The sequence below is a fragment of the Caloenas nicobarica genome, chromosome 2 (genome assembly GCF_036013445.1).
Source record: "Caloenas nicobarica isolate bCalNic1 chromosome 2, bCalNic1.hap1, whole genome shotgun sequence".
NCBI classification, from domain to species: Eukaryota; Metazoa; Chordata; class Aves; order Columbiformes; family Columbidae; genus Caloenas; species Caloenas nicobarica.
Window position 1 is genome coordinate 109,977,597 of NC_088246.1, and position 20,142 is coordinate 109,997,738.

At 39.3% G+C, this 20,142-nt stretch overlaps 1 protein-coding gene across 4 annotated transcripts in view; it reads right to left on the minus strand.

Annotated features, from left to right (window-relative positions):
• Positions 1-20,142, minus strand: part of GNAL (G protein subunit alpha L) — a 191,604-nt gene that overhangs the window by 38,183 nt on the left and 133,279 nt on the right. For all 4 annotated transcript variants that reach the window (XM_065630164.1, XM_065630166.1, XM_065630167.1 and 1 more), the window contains one exon: positions 19,506-19,603. In XM_065630164.1, coding sequence (XP_065486236.1) covers positions 19,506-19,603 — 98 coding nt within the window. The remainder of the gene's footprint in view (positions 1-19,505; positions 19,604-20,142) is intronic.

The following is a 20,142-nucleotide window of genomic DNA, read 5'->3' on the forward strand; positions in this document are numbered from 1 at the left end:
ACTTGTTGCCTTTGCGGCCTCAGCTCTGTGCCTCCATGTTGCTGATACAAATGTGAAGCATGAAAGTCCTGCAGCCTTGCACTGGAATTGCTAGAAAGCAAAAGAAGAGGGTGTAGATAGAAGGTTTGAGGCTTAGGAGAGGAGAGAGAGAGCAGAGGCAGCCACTCCTTTAAACATCTCACACCCGTCTCTCTGCATCTCCTGTATCAGTGCTAGGATAACACCATGGGAATACAAAGCTCAGCCCTGCCTTAATATATTTCAGAACGTTACATAAGTGCTTGATAAACAAAGCAGGCAGCTCAAAATGAGATAACCTAGCCATATGTATATTCAGCCGACTACTTACTCAGATTCCCAGCTAGTGTGCTGTGGCTGTGATAAAAGTAGAGAAAATCACTGTGAATACCAACCTCTGAAGGCATTCTTGCTTCTTTTAGGGCATGTCGGTTTTTAACACCACGTGCATTTTTTTACTTCCTTTTCCCTCCCCTGCTGCTGCAGAGCAAAATGGTTGGAAATACAGCAAGCGTTTTGAAACCATTTTCCTGCTTACCCATAACTACACAGGATAGATCACTTCTTTAACGTGCACCTTTAAAAAATACTACAAACTAAACGACATTTTTTAGCTTTGCAGAGTGAATTCCAGACAATAACTAGGATAGAAGTTGCCGGACGCATTATCTGAATGTCCCACTGCACAAAATACATATATGATGTCACAAAGGATCCCAGAAAAAAACCTCAGATGCAACATCTAATGTATATTTTTCCAGGCTGGGTGAGAAACATTTAAAACAATATTAATTGCATCTGTTGTCTTATTGTTGAATGAAAATAAAAGCCTGAGGCCATTGAAAATACAGGCCATAAAAATAAAAGCATGAAAGCAAACTGACCCAGCTTCACACTGCTAAGCAATTACTGAACATAGTATGTTTCTAGTCAATTAAAAATCTACATTTAAAAAAGTTTACCTTAAAACAAAAGCACGCTGCTCCAGAACAGCAGCTAGAAAAGCCAGGGAAAGAAAAGAAAGAATGCATGGGAAGTGCTGATAAAAAAACCCCCAAACCAAAATGAAACAAACCAAGAACCCCAAATGAGAGTTTAAACATAAGCTACACTTGTAGAAACCTTATCTTAGCTGTACTAAAAATATACATCAGAATGCCCACTACTGCTATCTGAAGCTCCCTTCTGTTGGGCCCTCTTCCTCTAGAGCAAACAAAGTCGCAGTCATTGCCAGCTTTCCTCCAGCTTCCCCTGCAAACGAGCTCCGCTGGTGGACAGAAGCGGTCAACCACTGCCACCACTTCTACAAACTTCCACATTTCTCTAATCCTACTCATTGCCTTGCCTTATTATGTTTCTAAGTGGTTTAACAGCACATGCCAGTATTTTTTGTAACTCCTTAGAGGGGCGGCTGCTTCTTCTCACCCATCACCATCTCAGGTCAGACAGGAGGCATCGCCCAAAAGTTACACATTTCTTGCGAAGTCCACAAGAAAAAGACAACCCTGATCTTTTATTATTCAATATGATCTGATTTCTACTTTCTCAAATCTTACAACTTTTTTAGAACTGCAAACAGTTTTTGGCTGCTCGACACTAAAAAAAGGGAAGCAAATTCTCCCAGTCGCCACATGGAGGATTTTTTCTCACGAAGGCAAGTTTTCAGGGATTTTTAAGAAAAAAAAAATGCATGTGTCCTTAACTGATGGAAGGAAATTGCTTGCTGCGAGATTTATCTTGCAGCTACAAAACACGCCCTGTGCCCATGTGGTTATCTGCTGCAGACTTGGGGTTGACAAGGCAAAAGGATACAGAGACATATTCAAGCACCTCCCTCCTTCGGGGCCAGAGAAAGGCTTTATTGACCATGATTCTATACCTCAGTTTCTCTCATAAAATCATAGAATTGTTTAGGTTGGAAAAGACCTTTAAGATCATTGAGTCCAACCGTAAACCTAACGCTGCCAAGTCTACCACTAAACCATGTCTCTAAGAACCACATCTCTACGTCTCTTAAACCCCTTCAGGGATGGTGACTCCACCACTTCCCTGGGCAGCCTGTTCTAATGCCTGACAACCCTTTCCATGAAGGAGTTTTTCCTAATATCCAATCTAAACCTCTCCTGGTGCAACTTGAGGCCATTTCCTCTCATCCTACTGCTTGTTATCTGGGAGAAGAGACCAACCCCCTCCATGCTACAACCTCCTTTCAGGCAGCTGTAGACAGCGATCAGGTCTCCCCTCAGCCTCCTTTTCTCCAGGCTGAACAGCCCCAGTTCCCTCAGCTGCTCCTCATCAAACTTGTGCTCCAGACCCCTCACCAGCTTTGTTGCTCTTCTTTGTACTCAGGCTCAAGTTTGGGGAGAAACAGAGACCAAATCTATCTACGCACACAATCTTAAAGGCTTGCCATGGGTGATCTAATCACCTGCACCAAGATGGGTGGGGAAGGAGTTTCTCAAGTCATTTGAAGTTCCCCCAACCCAGAAAATGTTATTTTTTTACTATAACTTTGGGATTGGGTGGCAAAGCCCAGTTCTGCCAGGGCACCAGGGACCACTTCTCAGGACTAAAAGGTCTGGCAGCAGCTGCGACTGTCATCTCAAAACGTGGCCAAGAGACTGGCTGCAACAGCAGCTCTGCTGTGTAGACCTGAGGGTTTTCCTTTCTGTGCAAGGTGCAGGGACACCTGAAGTCCCCTCCCAAGTTCACATGTCGTAATCAGTAAAATAAAAGCAAGTCGATGCAGCGTGCCCGGTGTAGTGCACCATGCTGTAAGATTACAAATAAGACATAGCACACTTGTGAATTACACTGATATTGGCTGATGCGACTCTGTGCAACATGCCATCAGTATTTCCTGTGAAGAGCTACTGTGTAATTCAAATATATTGCCATTTGTGCTATATCTTTTAGCCCTCAGAATTTATTCTAGTAGAGTTATCTTTGAATTTCCACAAATGTGTCTGTTTACGAAGACTAGTCGCCACACAGATCACCAGTACATGGGCAGTGCCTCCTAATATCAGCTGGAAAATCCACAGTAAAAATAGCAAGGACTGTTGAAAATCTGGTGACAACTCTGGGAACTGCTCAAACACGAACCTTAAATACAGACATGATTTATGCTGGGACTACTCACTGTGTGACAAAGAAAACAGTATAAGCCTCACCAATGGAAAATAAGTTTACATTAAGAGTTGTTACCATTATTTATTGCTTTCCTTTCCAGTTCTATCACATCACAAATAAAATATGTAGATATTTTTCTAGCAGTTTACAACTACCAACCAAAGCAACTGGAAGAAAATACTTATTTTAAGACAATTAAATATTATATGGCAGTGAAACCCTCCACTGTTTGTATTCTTATACCATAACGAATTCTCCTATGAAAATCAAAGCCACTCAAAAGAGATTTTTAAAAGGTCAGCTCAAGCAACAGACCTAATTAAAAAAAAAAAAAAAAAGCAAAGAAGATCGAGCCAGCCTAAGGATACTTCTGAAATACAAAACAAAGAAAATAATTTGTGCTTTAATGATACGCTTTTCAATTCTTATGAAAAGTCCCTTTTTCTTCTGAAAGTCCTCTCTTCTCCTCTAACTGCGAGGAGATGCTGCTGCACTGCCTGCAGCAGACAAGGCAAACAGCCAGACGCAGAGAGAGCAGCTGCACTGGCTGCGTGAAGAGACACTGCAAGGGCTGCTCCACTGCTGAGAACACCAGAAGTCGTAGAATCATTGAATAGTTTGGGTTGGAAGGGACCTTCAAAAGTCGCCTGGTCCAACCCCCCTGCAATGAGCAGGGACATCTTCAGCTAGTCCCCACCACAGCTTGTGGCTGGGGGAGATCACTGAATGTTTCTCCAAGGCTTTGTCTGCACTAAAATGAGTCTTTCTGGAAAACCCTCTTAGGAAAAGCCCTTGTGTCAATACAGCCACATTGATTAAGGGTGTGACTCTTCTCACACTCCTCTTCCAATAAAACCTTAGAGAAAGAGCCAAGCCTTTCTCTTAAGGCACAGTCCACCCAGGTCGATTGCTTAGCGTGCCTGAAACAGACAGATGGCAGATGAGATTATAATATTATTTAATCAGCAGGAAACCAAATAGCATATATAATCTTAGCAGTCAGTCCTACAGAAGGACACTTCATTCAAACACTGCCTACCTGCACTGTATTTATTAAAAAGAGATGCCTTCCTGTATCTATTCTAAATGCAATAACCACGGATTATATAGCGTTATCCATTTTAGGGACAGACAATTGCATCTAACAATTCAGAGCTCTGAATGCTCACTTTCTCCCGAGGCTGCAGGGTCACTGGAAACCCATGGCAAACAGCCCCTGCATGAACTCTTCTTGGAGATATGGTGGTTATGGTGCTCTGCTGCCTTCACTGATGCTTCCAAAATGCAGCCTGAACTAGCTACTGGGTAACCTTTTGAAAAGAATATTCTTTGGTGAGTGAAAACACCTGGGTGTTTTCTTACCATCTAGCTGGGCTCCTCTCAAGCATTGTCCACAGAAGATGCTCTTTCTATTAAGAGGAGCAAAGGCTCCTAACTGACTGTGTTATGTTTGTTTTACATAGTCTAAAGCGAATAACCCTCAGAGTCATTACTGGAAAGTATCTACATTAATATCTACATTGTCCCTGACAGTCCTATAAGCATTAACATTAGTCATAGACTCACCATGTTTAAAAGCTCTTTGGTGTACAGATTTTACAATGACCAACTCAGATTTTGTCTACGCTTGGCACACAGTAAAAACACACAGAGTACTGAGCACAGTTTGGTACTTAATGACGTTTGAGTTGGTCACAGTTTACACAGTGGTCCTTAGGCACATGAAAGACAAAACCATTGGCTAACGGCTTTCCAACCTGGTGTATTTTCCCAGTGTGGACAAAGAGTTGAGCTGGTTAGGGAAAAATGTTTCTCAATCATTTTCTAACTTTTCCCCTCCTGTTTAGGGGACCTTGCAACAACCTGTATATCAGAGATTAGGTAAGCTAGTCATGCTGCTTAACTTGTGTCCTTCATTCTAATGTAAATACTTTTCTAAAAATTTGAAAACATCTGCAATATTAAACAAAATTTTAAAAATTAAATTATAAAGTGGCCACATTCATTTTACTTTCACTAAACCTGACTATTAGGATTCATACCCCAGTTCTTACAAACTTATAATTTGGTCTCATCTAAAGCTGTAGTAAAACGAAGCAGAGTTCATTTGATGTGCTGTACAAAGAGAATTGAGAAGGACCAGACCTGTATCTGTACTGCACCAAACACTTTCCAGGAAGCAATGAAGCTGCACTGATACTTTCTAGACAGAATAATGACGTCTTTGGCAAAGAGCAGTGCTAACAATTACTTCACGGCAATCAGAAGGACAAGCCAATACCTATGACTGTATTGTACCGAAGAAGCCTGCGACTCCTCCACAATAACCTTTAGTATCAAACACAGTAACAGCTTTTACAAGGTCTTAAGGAAGGCACTACCCTTCCCCCCCCCCTCCCCCCCAGATAGGTAAACTGAAAGACATGGATAAAGTTCCCCAAGGCCAAACCCGGTAATGCATTCTCATATAAAGCTTCATCTCAAAGCTCTTTTTCCTGATCTAGTTTGCCCTTTTGCTTCCCCTGTGTAAATAAGGAAGACAAAAGTCACAAGAAACTGAAATAATGCATAACAGATACCAAAAATCAGCATGATACATGATTACAGCCTGCTGCGAGCAGCTCACAAATTGAGGAGAATTCAAACAATAGCACATGTTCAGTGATTTGGACATTGAGAAATCCCTTGACTCCTATTCCTACGAGCAAGCTATTGAGAAACACTGACATTTGAGCAATAAAAAAAAAACACACCAAGAGAACATTGATTTCCCAATCCAACTGCCATGATAGTTTTCCTAGCTGTAAACCGATTCCCCGCTCTGTCTCCACTGCTGATTCGTCACAGCTTCTTTAATCAGTGCTGACAACAGGTGATTCACATCACTGTGCCTTGTGTTGCAGAGCTTCAGACTGATCCTCAGAAAGGCAGCTAAAAGTATCTCAAACTACCAAGAAGGAAAATACAAAGCAACGTGCCAAGGGAGAGAAGGGAAAGAAAAGGGGGAAGAAAAAAAAAAAAAGAGGAGGAATGTTTTCAATTTAGTCCCGTTCTTCAAATAGAACAGAACATCACAAATAGAATGGCCAAAAGTTCCCCAAACATGTATGATTTCACTAAATGGGCTTACCAACAAGCCTGCTCTAAACCCGGCAATCAAATAAGATTAGTGAAAAAACAGCTTCTATACTGCTTTATCTTGCCATAGTCTGACAACTTACACCACCAGAACAAAAATCAGCCTTGAGCTTTTTGAACTGAGTACAACGCAACATGAGCACAGTCATTCTAAGAAACCAAAGCCAATTTACTTATAATTCAATCTTGCACAAGAACAGAGAGTCATGCAGTGACCTGGAAGGATTTTTGTTTTTAAAACGGAGAAACACTGCTGCTTGCGATATTCTAGGAATATGCACAATATTGTACTGTCATACTTTGTTTCACAGTCTGCAGAATGTCTCTGGCATTATCTAACTAGAGTATGAAGCTGCAGATTTGGCTCTATACCACATCTCAGTGTACTACTCTGAAAACCACCACTCCCCCAAATAAACCGTGAAATATTTATGAGACTAAACGGTGCCTCGGGGAGGGAATGGTATAGGGGAAGTGACACAGGGGACTGGAAGACAAGATGAGGGACTAAGAGGCAGAGCCCCATGTAGTGCAGCAGAGCCAGGCAGGGAGGACGACGGAAAGCAGCTTATTTTCAGAGCTCCCTTACCTTCTAAAGTCAGCAGAAGATCTGCAAAACATGACTCTGGGGAGAAATATTCTGTATTACCTGCACAGGTGTAACGCACGCACTGTTTGCTCACACAACTGTATATATGGAAAAATATGGTATAGTCAATGCAGAAAATTGCAAGTGTAAGTCACTTCTAGCTCAGAGCACCAGAGGAGGTATGCAGAGGGGTTACAGTTAACTCAGAGGAGAGGTGCTTTGAGAAAGGTCCTGAGTTCAAACACGTGAGCCAGAGAAGGCATGCAAACCCCCACCTGGGGCCCCATCACACAACAAAAAAAGTCAATGAAACAGCCGCGAACGGAGCGCAGCACCTCTTCTGCAGGGCCAGGCGCCCCTGTCATGCCACACACAGTTTGCTGTCACACTCCCTGTCGCTCCAAATCTTCCGCTGTTGATGGTACGCATTTTTGTTGCTGTTACTAAGTGTGTTGAAGGTTAATGCAATTCTGTATATTTTCTTTCCTTCGCACTCCTTATTGGCCTCCAGCACATAACAAAGAGAAGATTAATTTCAATGCCTTTTTCTACTTTCACTTTGAGAAACAATTGGGATGTGATTATTTCATCTCTTAGCAAGAGAGAAATAAATAAGGAGTCCTCACATTTCTCAAAAATGAGCTCAAGTGCTTCATCCAACTGGGCACTTTAGGATTTAAGAATTTCAGTGAAGGCGATGTAATTGGAGAAGAAATGCTCTTTCCAATTGAAAGGTAGTTTCTTACAGACAAAGAGTATTTCACACTTAAACAAATATTTAAGATGATTACGGTCCCAGGAAGCTTGTTTCCAGAAACCAAGTTCTACTTGTTAACTGTATTCTGCAAGGTTGTAATAACCTGAGAAGGAGAAAAGTTACCTATCTCCTTTTAAACTATATAAAAGCAAGAACGCATATAAAACTTAATACTTGTTTTGTCAATACTTTGAATATTTATGCACACTCTGCAACATTTGGGAACCTCCCACATACTTTACTGGGAGTTTCTGATTGATTCCTTGCACTTAACAATCATGAAGCAAGAACGGATTCAATAAAAAATTATAACATCTGCTCCGAAAGAAATGCCCATTTTCTCCTGTTGGTATGCTTTGTCTGATTACACCAAATGAGGACCTACCTTTATAAGTGAGGTGGTTCTGCATGTAAAGACCTTGGGGTTTTCTCTGCCATTATGTCATGGACCTCCTCGTGGAAACAATTTGCAGTGCAGGTTAAGAGTACCCAACGCATCGTACCGAATCCTCGCAGGGATATGGTAAGGGTTTGCAAATGCCTGCAACGCTCACAAGGTTTTCCATCTGCCATTATTTCCCAGCAGAAAGCAGAACCATTTCAAAATGCACGGAGTACTGACTGTACTGCTGAAGTCAGTCTAAAATGAAAGGAACTATTTTCCCTCCTTTCCTCTTTTCTTCCCTGCCCAACCCCATAAACTCAATTTTGTGGTTACTCTGGAAACAGTGCCCTCTCTGTCATGCATACCCAGATCTAGCACTTATCAAGCAAATTGCTACAAATAACGTTCTCTTCCTTCATCACATAAGGTATGAAGAAGGAGCCACATGCCCGGATAGAATGGAATTGCCACAACAAGAATTATGCAGAAAGCAGACTCCTGTCAAGATATTTTTTATAGGCAAATTAAAAGAGCCCCCAAATGCGTTAGGAACAATAGAAAAATCTAATTGCATTATGCAATACAAACATTAAAGTAATTTCAAAGTTGGGTTGGATGGGTCTGATAATGATCTCTTCCCTAACTGGATCTAGTAACAAAATCACATATAAGAACTTCTTCAATGTAGAAATGCAAAGCCTTTAGTTCACTGAAAAATGCTACAGTGCTCTTTAGTCTTTACAGCTACATGATAATTTCTGAATGAACAGCCCTGCATTCTGCTTATGCATATTACGCAAAATAGAAAAGCATGAAATTATTTGAAAAAAAGTCAAAGGAGGCTTGGGAATAGTAGGTAGAATAAGCAAACTTTACAAGCAGATAGGTGACCCTCACTGTGACTGACCAAACTGACACATTACCTATCTCAAGAGCCCAGAGGCCCATATCATAGCAAATGGTCAATCTGTCAAGAATAAAACAATGAACGAATGAAACAGGGTAAAACAAAGAAATAGGTCAGCAGATACTAATAGTAAGTGCAGAGAATAAAGGGAAATATGTCAGCCGACAAAGAGAGATACAGTTACACTTTAGATCAAAACTGCAAGTCAGCCATAGGTCTGTGCACTGGAGCAAAGGGAAAAGAACAACACAATTAAAATACAAACATGCTGGATTCTGCTCAGAAGTTGTCTGCTGTGACAAATATTGCACATGTGTAAGGTGCAAAAGCTCCAGAAAAGACGCAGTTTTTATGTTGTAATCTCTCCAAAACAGCGTGATAGAAAGATCTGCCTCCATCTCCGTTTTAAGAGATAAAACTGATAAAAGATCAGCAATTCTTAACTTGCCAAGGGTTGGAGAAAGCCAGTGAGTCCTCTGAAGAAGTCACAATCTCTTTCACGAGTTTTCAGGGACTTCTGTCAAAGTACAGGGAAATACTGAGTGTTGTGCCTACAAAGCACTGTTCTTGCCCATCTTTTTTGTGGTGGGCTTATCCTCCCTTTTCAGGCAAAGAGGACAGTAACACACCTATTAAAAGAGAAACCCTTCCCAGTGCTCCGAGACCCACAGAAAAAGACAAGTACAATCAATCCTACTATAGGCAGAATGAAACTGGGACTTTTTACTTGAAAAGCCTTTTCTATTTTCACAGAATCACAGAATGTTAGGGATTGGAAGGGACCTCAAAAGATCATCTAGTCCAATCCCCCTGCTGGAGCAGGAACACCCAGATGAGGTTACATAGGAAGGCGTCCAGGCGGGTTTTGAATGTCTCCAGAAAAAAAAAGGAGTTATGCTTCTAGCCTACTCACACAGAAGATAACTCATATTCAGGAGCAACAAGGCTGGACAAGATGAAGAAACCAGTCCTGTTTGTGGAGAAAGACACTTGTTTTAGGCTCATCACATAGGCTGAAGGGTTCAGAAGATTAAATATTTTGGAACTGTCCTTCAAATCCCTCCTCCCTAAATAAATTCACAGAATATCTATAGAATATTTTTTTTCTGATTGTTTTTCTTTGTTGTTGAATGCATTTCTTTTCTATATTTCAAGATTCTCCTTTAGATTCATGATAACATCACAATAATGATACTAATCCTGTTCCCTGTAACTGCCTTTTAGCCAGGCTTGCTAATTGCTTGGAATGTAGCTGTGTACTTAGTCAAGTTTCTGAACATTCACCTGTGCTGTGCTCTTCATATCGTGTGGAAATAGAAGATTTCCCCAGCAAATTTTTGCTGTGGTTGTTTTCGGAATCGTATGTGGTGGTGGTTTTTTTCCCCTTCGATATCCATTCTGCTCATTTCCATCAGGACATAGGTTATTGACATTGCATCATCTCATACATCTAACATTATGCCTTCATTAAACAGACAAAATATACTACTAGCAAGGTTTTGTGTTGGTCCAGTGCTTTGAGACTCTGCATTCCTGCCTAAAAATACTTAGTGCTTTATTATTTTTCCCATATTTCTAAACCTGGTATTTATCTTCGCTCACCTACGATCTTCTCTTTCTTCTTCTTTTCATCCTCTAAATAGCTATAACTTGTTTACAACTTACGTAAAAGCATTCCTAAAATTAGTTTTAACCATCATATGATCACTCTTTCACCATACTGTATATTACGATGAGCTCTCTGCCAGAGGCACAGAACCATGTATTTATAAATAAGTTAACCAATATCTATGAATAACCTTTAATAGAGGTCTCATGCTTGCCAGTTGTACACAACGTATTTTGTTAATTATTACTCTTGAAGTACTATCAGGTCAAATCCCTGAACCTTTGCCTGTGTTGGCTGGCACTGACAGGCAGCGACGTGCACTCCGCCCGCCCTCTGCACCGCGACCTCCGCTGAAGAACCTCTCGCCTTGATGTGCGACCTTACGAACGTGAGCTGCCTACGAACCATGGAGGAAAGAGGTGAGTAACCAGTGCATTAAACAAGTTAAAGGAAAAAAAAAAAACCAAACAACAAAAACCAAACTCAAACAAACTAGAAAGACTTCTATGTAGCTCTTAGAAAATGAAACCAGGGGAAAACTAACCACTACATTTGACCCCTCTTTTTTTTTTTTTAAACAACAGTAACAATGCTGATGTAATGAACTATAGTTTACTGTGATTACTTCACACCAGGGCTTGCCAGTTTTGTAGAATGTAGCAAAGTGTTTGTTCATTGGCAACTGTCTCTTTAGAGCAAAGCTGTTCAAAGCAGACTCCAGTATGTTCATGCAGAAAATCTAGTATATGGCAAACTTGCTGAAAAAAAAGTTCCTCAGACCCTGACAATGTAAGGTAATAGGCCAACAAACTCAAAGAAGATAAAAGTCATTCTGGGTAATGAAGCTCCTTTACCACCAGAGCTTACTTCTACATTCCCTAAATAGAATAAACCCTAGTGGCAACAATGCTCTTTAACACACTACTGCTCTCTAACAAACTATTTTTTAATAATTGCTATCGTAGCATTGGCAGCTGCAGGTCTGACATACCTGTGCCAGTAAATAAGTGGAGGCCAAGAAATTCCACCCATTGCTGATCACTGAACTTGTTCACAATGTGGTTGGAAAGAAACTTAATAAACCAAAATCTGTAGCATCAGACTTTCCGGATGCTGGTGTCCAGGATACAGAACTCCCCAACCCCAAACACATTATTCTAAACTAGAAGAAAGGTAGAGGAGCCTTCTTTCACAGAGACAAAAATGGCAAGGGGTCAAGAAATGCATCAGCAGGCTTCAGTCAGAAAATGTACTTAAATGTTATTTGGATATTCAGCCCAATTCCTTTGCTGCGACAAAGTATCTGAAAAACAGAAATACACCCCCCCGAACTCCCCCACAATGTTCATGAAAGGAAACTAAAACTGAAAACTATTCTCAGAAAACCCATACAACTGATTTCAAGATTCACCTTTTCCTGTGTTAGCAGTTAAATATAGCTGCTTCAGATCACCTCTCTTTTTTGATTACAAATAGAGGAATTGTCAGGGCATTAGTAAATTGAGGAAAAACCTAATTTTTGAACCAATTCTAGAAAAATGAACTTTCATAAATTTTATTCTGGAAGACAATTATTTGGTGTGCCCATTAAGCAGGAAGTCTACTGATACATGTTATATGTATTTTCTTTTCCACTACTTAATTTAGGCTCAAATTAAACTTTGTAAAAAACCACCATTATAACAAACATTCCTAATTAAATCAGAAAGAATACTTTTACAATAGACACAACTGAACCAGTTTCTCTGAAGTCAAATAAACTTTTTAAAAATTCTGGCAGCACCATTATTGTCTTGTATTAAAATGAACAAAATTATCTTTAACTTAATTATGAGAAGAGACACCCTTAAACTGCTTAGTCTCCCAGTCTGATTTACCTTAAAATTGGGATTACAACCAAATTGACAAATACCACGACTCTATTTTGGTTTAGTCTGAGGTATATAATTTCTTTGTCAAGCATAGAGGCTTAGCCTTTACATTTTTCCAACACAGTATAAACTGTATTTTATTTTCTTATCTCTTAACTTCTACATTCCAACATCTTTCTTTTTTTCAAATCTGTTGGTGCAGCATTAATTTAGAAAAACACTGTCACTCAAACCCCGGTTTCTTGTAGATCCTAACATAAACAAGGCTGTGTACATACATTAGCACAGAGGAGCCCATGTGTGCAGAGTCTGGCCAGTCAGTAGTTCCTTAAGGAAGAAATATGACTCTTGGCCTTTCACGATCCAGTGGTGTGAAAGTGTCTACTTGAAAAACGAAAAGCTGACCACCTCTAACTGAAAAAATGCATGTGGCATTTAAAGAAAGTCGAACTCCAAGCGTAAATAATTTGACAATATATCATATAACCTGCCATCAAATTTTCAGTGCTCTTATTTCTTTTTCAAGCATCCAACTTACAGTTGTTACAGTTCTTATACAGTTGTTGTATTATATTAAATTTATTGTGTAAACAAATGTTTCGCAGTAGGTTAGATTCAAGGCAACAGAATATGGAACACACTTTCCTCTAGAGCATAGTAAAAAAAAAAATCCCACAGAAAAAATTTAAAATACATTTGTGTTACATAATAAGCTTATTAATAGCTAAAGTATTCTTTAACCAACTCTCTTCCACTGAGAACACATACACACTTGACAATGAATTGTAAATGAACAGATTGAATTAAATTCTGTATAATCTACATAGGCTGGAACAGTGGAGTAAATATAAGTGACTCTTAATGTTCCCTGCAATATAATGAAGCTGCCTTTGGTCATGGTTTACTCTTTCTCCCACGCATACACTGGAAGAATCCTAAAGCAAGAACAGCATATAAATAACACCAGAACTGACAGAATGACCTACAACTTCCTTCTGAAATCTACTCATAAATCCTGCAGGCAGATTCCAGATAACCAACATCTGCAGCTTTATTTCATTTGAGATGCTGACGCTGAGCAATGACTCACAATAAGGACTTCTGGAGTTAAGCTGTATCAGCACAATTACTGTAACCGATGATCCGTTTTACTCTGGCTTGATAATAGGGAATACACAGTTTTTAAGGTTCTCTTTATTGGCAGTTATCTGTACTCTAGATAGACATCAACTTCAAGGCACCTTTCATAGCCCCTGCTTTTTAACTTCGTTATTTTACATTCGTATATTTTAAGACGACTTTATATTATTTGCAATACACATAATTCAAACAAAATGGCCCTCAATGAGGCCCGGCCCTACGGAGCAGCCTTCTTTTCCCTCTGCTCACTAACCCAGACTCTGGCCATTTTCACCAGTCACACGACCCGCTGTGCCAGTTCACTGACTCAGCCCTGTCCCAGTCCCTCTTCACTTCTGTCCTCGCTGCTGTGATAGAAAATAAATAGAATCTTTCCTCTTTAATAATAAATGCAACAGAATGCTCCTTTTTTGTTTTAAGGGATATTGGGACTTTAAGAGCATGTACACTGACGGTGATGCTGAGTGCCCTCAATTCATTAGCAGGCTTTTTCTCAGGCTCTAAAAGCGCCTGAAGTGTGTATTGCAAATACATATAAGCCTCTGAAGGTCTGCAGTTTATCTCTCCAGAAGGGGTATGGAAAAACGTATCTCCAAATCAAATATAGGGTACTAACACAGAAAAGCAAATGCAGACAAGCTCAGCTGACAGATTTATTTGTGATCTTCTAATTCATTTAATGGATTGTATTTCCAAATGGGCTGAGTTGCTGTGTTAGACTAACACACCTACTATTTATTATCCTGCACCTACTATTACACTGTATGCAAACAGGACAAGAATTAAGAAAACCATTTGTCAGGCCTTCAGGAAAAACTGAAAAATATGGTGGACCAGGCAAGAAAGAACTCTTTCCTCAACAGAATAAAGTCACCTTTGCCGTATTTTACAAAGGCAACTAGAAATGTTTAATAAAACAGTTTAAAAAGAGTCAAAGTGTACTTTCATGCATTTGTCATAACTCGGTCTTCAGAGCTTGCATAGTCTTTAGGCTTTTTAAGTACCTTAAATTGAGGTTAAGGAATATTTTATGTTTTTCTGCCTTGCACTTCCAACCTTATTGCTTGTTTTAAAACTGCCAAAAACAGACCGCCGTGCACACAGATAATGGGTGGGGTTTAATGTTACGTTTGAGCAGCCTGTTTAGGATTGCTTAAAGTTAATAGGAAAAATACTTGTCCCATTAATTTTTAAAAGACAGAGAGTGTGCTGTGTTTATAAACTACTTAATCGAGAAATATTCTTGTCTTCTCTAGGTATGGAAAGCATTTGTGAACTAAAGTGGCTAAAATATGCCAGTACGCTACACTGGCTATTTGTGAACAGTATTTCCATAGAATCGCAGCATCATTTTGGTTGGAAAAGACCTTTAAGATTACTGGGTCCAACCATTATCCTAACACTGTTGCTAAACCATGTCCCTAAGAACCTCATTTTGGTTTAGTACCAGAGTTAGGTTATGGTTGGACTCGATAATCCTGAGGGTCTGTTCCAACTGAAATGATTCTACGATTCTATACGTCTTTTAAACACCTCCAGGGATGGTGACTCCACCACTTCCTGGGCAGCCTGGTCCAATGCCTGACAACACTTTCGTACCGCTACTGATTTTACGCAGTCATCTGAATAACTGACATTTGAGTAACTAAAACTAAGATAGTTGAACCCTTTCTTTACCAAAACAAGGGACAGACATCACCAGACTGGGGATGTCTGATATCCCCCAATGGCGACTGATGTTCTGCAAAGGTCTTTAACTTCACAGCCGTCTGTGGGCACGTGTGTAAATTCAGTGGCTTTTCTGGGATTGCTAGAGCAGCCATCAATGAGCACATAGTGTGGACTGCACTGAAGAAAAGGGGTTTATAATAAAGAAACCATTTTACCAGCGTTACGGTGAAGTCAACCCACTCACATATGTAACACCAAACGGTGGTTACAACCTATAATTCTACCTATGCTACGAGTTAAAACAAAATTTTATACCTCTTCATTGCCAAATAAATTAATTTACTTAAATTTATGAAGTTTATAAAGGCACATAATCAACTCATCAACTTTTTTCTGTGTCTTTCCTTTTAAATGAAGGCCATCATATCTGGACCTTTATTTGTTTTGGTCTCTTCTACATTCGTAGAATTATGCTTTTAAATTCCCTTCCATAGACGCAATAAAATTTGGGCATTCAATAACTAGTATGAAGAAACTGAAATATTAAAAAACGGAGTTGCATTCATCTTATAGGAAACTATCTTTTAGAAAGCTTCCTAGAATTACAATAAATGTTTAATGAACATGCTTTGGTATATTATTTATAGACCAGATAGTTCAGTGCCAAGACAACACTAAATCACAATCTGCAAGTCCCTTATAGACCTAGAATTCACTGAATATAAAGCATATGAATACAGATATAATCACAGTAGTTCAAAGTAAGTTAATCAAAGTAAGGTGTAAGATTTATCATTATAAACAAAACCAATCTACTGAAATCTAGATAAGTCAAATGGGGACACAACTAAATCAAATCAACTTTTCAAATTAAACACCATTATTTGAAATTAAACTTGAAATTTAACTGAAAGAAATATTAAATCAGAAGACAGGGAAAACAATAACCCGCCAATTTCACGATATTAATCTCAAAGAAATTTATGAAGGTCATTAAGGAAAAAAAATGGTTGATGGCCACACAATACTTCCCCCCTCCCAGAGTTACACAAATATCTTTGCAGTTAGTGATAAAGAACAATTCAGGTCTTGGCTTACGATCCATTTAACACTGTCAGACCACAAGGTCTGACCTCTGTCTTGGTCACAGATTCGTATTTGTTACAAATACCACACCATGTACCAACATGACACTTAGAAGAAGTGCAGATACCTGAAGAGTCATGTAAGAACATTGAAAAGGTCTGACAAGCAGGCCCTCATCCCCATTTCCGTGAAGGAACAGTACCCCGGTAATTTAAAAGGGCATTAAAGATCAAGGAAAAGCAACTTTCACGCCTAATGTAAATAAAACATTTGCCTTTGTGTCTTTCTACTACCCCTATTTCCAGCCAAATGTGTCTCCCACAGTAATAATGAAAATTAGGTTAAGTTTTAAAAATACAGAAGCTCTGTACTGCCGCCAAATTAAACTATTCCACTGTATTTGTAACTCACTTAAAAGTCAGCGAGTTGGGCAGCTGACTTTATAGTTTGCTAACCACGCTTTTCAGTATTTTAAGTCAGCCGCCCAACTTGTAGTCCAATGATATTTTTAACACATGTTGGGATTTTTTAGGTTCTGCCTTTTTTAATTTTTTTTTTTTTAAAAGCAGAGAAATTACTGGTGACCTACTGATAATATTCTTCCTTCACTACCGAGTAAAAGATCAGGATTTAGCTGATGGCATGGGATGTTTCTTCCCAGAGCCAGTGTAAAGAAAGCACTGTAGATGTTCCAAAACCCCACAGTAAGCACGTGTACCAGCATTACACCCCCTTCCCCTTTTTCCTTCACCAATTAAAGTTGACCACGGACAGGTTCTGAGAGAAATGTCTCCCGCTCCTGCTGAGCCAGAAAGACAGTAATCCTCACAGTCAGGGTTTTCTTAGTGCACATAAGAACACGTATGCTTGTATCACAATTGTATTTTTAGCTTTGTCTCACATGCTCTGTCAGCTACAAGGCAGACATGACCCCACCGCTCCGAATAAGGTCCATCCAGTGCCAGCACAGAAATGTTCTTCTGCGTAAAGCAACTACCGTTGTTGTGCAATATATAAACGCACGCAGGCAAAGACGCAGTAACTTTTAAATATTTTCATTGGCTCTATTGGTAGCACTTCAATTTTCAAGAAATGATGGAGGGGTGGGTAAGAGCTGGGTGTATTTTCAGTATCTTCTTTCTGTTAAGGTTACACTTTGCCATTTCAAACCATGAATGCCTGTGAGAAAAAGGCTGTTGGAACAGATCAGTGACACGGCTGTTCCCAAGTTTCAAGTCTGCTCTAAGACTCAAGGCCTGTAAACACGGATAAGTCACTTAGCTGTTACATTCTCAGGTAGATCACGAAATGCAAGGAACAGATAGACTCGAGGGGGTATTTAAGTATCAAATATTATTTCATAAAGTGTCTTGAAGGTGAAGAATTATGCAAGCACCATATTTACTACTATAATAAATAATCTCAGAATAAAGTAAGCCGGTTAGAAGATATGGAGGGAAGATACGTAGAAAAACACCCCCAATAAACTTCCTTTAAACTTTTAGGAAAGAAGGTAGTAGGATTTAGTTTTGTGTTTCAGGGCAGTGGACTTCATTCTAGATCCATTTTTTGCCCCATTTGTGTTTTGGTTTTGTACATTAACACAACACTTAACATTCTTCTCCTTGTCCAAGTCTGTAGATAGGCATCATTTTTCCAAGGGAAAACACAGTGCCATAAATACTATTAATGTCATTCAATGTCTTCCTTTTTTTTTGCCCGGTCCTTTCAGCACTGTTTTCCAAAGCAGGACTGCGAGACACATCAACCTTTACTGATCAGTAAAATAAGTTTGACATTCATTTATTTTAAATACCTATCATTATTCTATTTTCTTGGTCTGATGTCTTCTTTGAATGTATTAATAGATAAGACAAACAGTCTGTCTGGACTTTTCGGCAAGCATAGCATGGCAGCAGTGGCGGGTGAGGGCAGAGGGGAAACCCACTGACCACAATTTAGGACAATCTTCTAGATTTTTGTGTACAACCACTGAAATGAAACATTTCTAGCCACTCTGGACTGTGAGCAAATGCCCAAGTTATGGTAAATTCACTCAACTGAGGCCAAATAAGTTCCTTCCCACACATATGTAATTTACCCTCACTTCCATGTGCTGATGAATCATTGCCGGATCCTTTTCTTTCCCAAAAATAGTGTGGAAAGAGGGAAAAGGAACTATGACCTGCAGGACCGAAATTCCCCATTGCGGCAGAAGCGCGACAAGTCCTTTAGCGACACAGCCCAATTCCTGCGCTTCAGCCTCAGCACCGAGAGCAAAGAGGACAGAGAAACAAAACACGCGGGCTACAACAGACTTGTGGCATTGCTGCTGACCATACTGCTAATTAGACAAATCATAACACACTGGAGTGTGCTCTCTGAAAACCCTAAATCACATAGCAACTGTAAGAGTACACATTTTCTCAACAGCAGTTCACACAGAATGTGTATTTTTGGTCAAAGTCTAATTCAGAGCTGCGTTATTACTGAGGACAGCTGAGTTTGTAGTGCTGGCATGCTAATGGACTATTTCCTGATTAATCTGTTTGCATCAATGTACTATGTATTTATGATTGCATCTTCACAATCTACTACACATCTCTCTTCAGAACATTTTCCATCAGATGAACCCATTTGAGGATTATGACTGTGATACACACACACATACCGCTTCACTTGATGTATACGAAGGAGAGAATACCAAATGTACTACTATCTTTAATTCAATACTCCTTATCATTCCTCCCTCACCCGAAAATACATTTGTAATGCAGGTATGCATCTGGTTAGGTAAAAATCTCAGAAGCTTTAATGGAATGTGAAAATGCAGAGCAATTTCAGTGCTGAGTCTCACAATTTCAAACAAAGCGTTTTTGTTAGATTGGCTCTACATTTTTTTAAACTAAGTAGTTTAAATTGAAATTATGTTATGCAAATTTATTTCAAAAGGAATAAAGATACTAAAAATATTAAATACGTTTTCTCATTCTCATCTTTATTAGCTGCTAAATATTTAGTTGTATGCAATGGTAAACTATGATAAAACCATAAATTACTTCTGCTATACATGCCAGGGCTCTACAGAAAATGAAAATGTTAATGGCTGAAACTCTCAGATCTTGCTAATAAAACTGTATTTTCTAACTTGCTGGAAATGATCGCATTCTTGGCTATTAATTGCAGAAAAATAAATACTTACTACTGCGCACAGTCAATCAGTTGATATTCGTTCGACCTCTCAAAGCATGCCTTTACGCCTTCATCATCCCAGAGCTTTTTTGCATGTTCAAAGAATTCCTGAAAATTGAAAATGCAATAAATAAAGAGAACATTTCCCAATCTTTTCAATCCCCAATCTATATGTGTTGCTCCCTCCCTCCAACTTTCATGCTTTATACTTATGCAGGATGATAGATTACACCTTTAAAGAAGAAAAGCAAAACACATTTATTAGTAAAACTGCAGTAAAATATACTGAACATGTGGCTGCTGACACTTTCCAGTACATAACACGTAATGTAGACTATCTTCAAAATACATACCAGTCCATCTATAAAATTTACGGTAAGTATAAATGTTACCTAGAAGCACACGAACCTAATTTTTAACTGAATTTATGCTTCTGTCATGGCAAAGGAATAAAAATGATGCAAAAAGCTGCTCAGATTATAAACATTAGCTTCCCAGAAAAAAAACCCAAACCAAACAGTCTGTAACTTTAAAAAGATTGTGTAATTTTTCCTGAAAAACACAACTTTCCGCTGCTTGGTATTTTCTCATGCAACACAATAATTTGGTTGCAAGACTTTGAGAGCCTGTGCTCAATCACCGCTCCC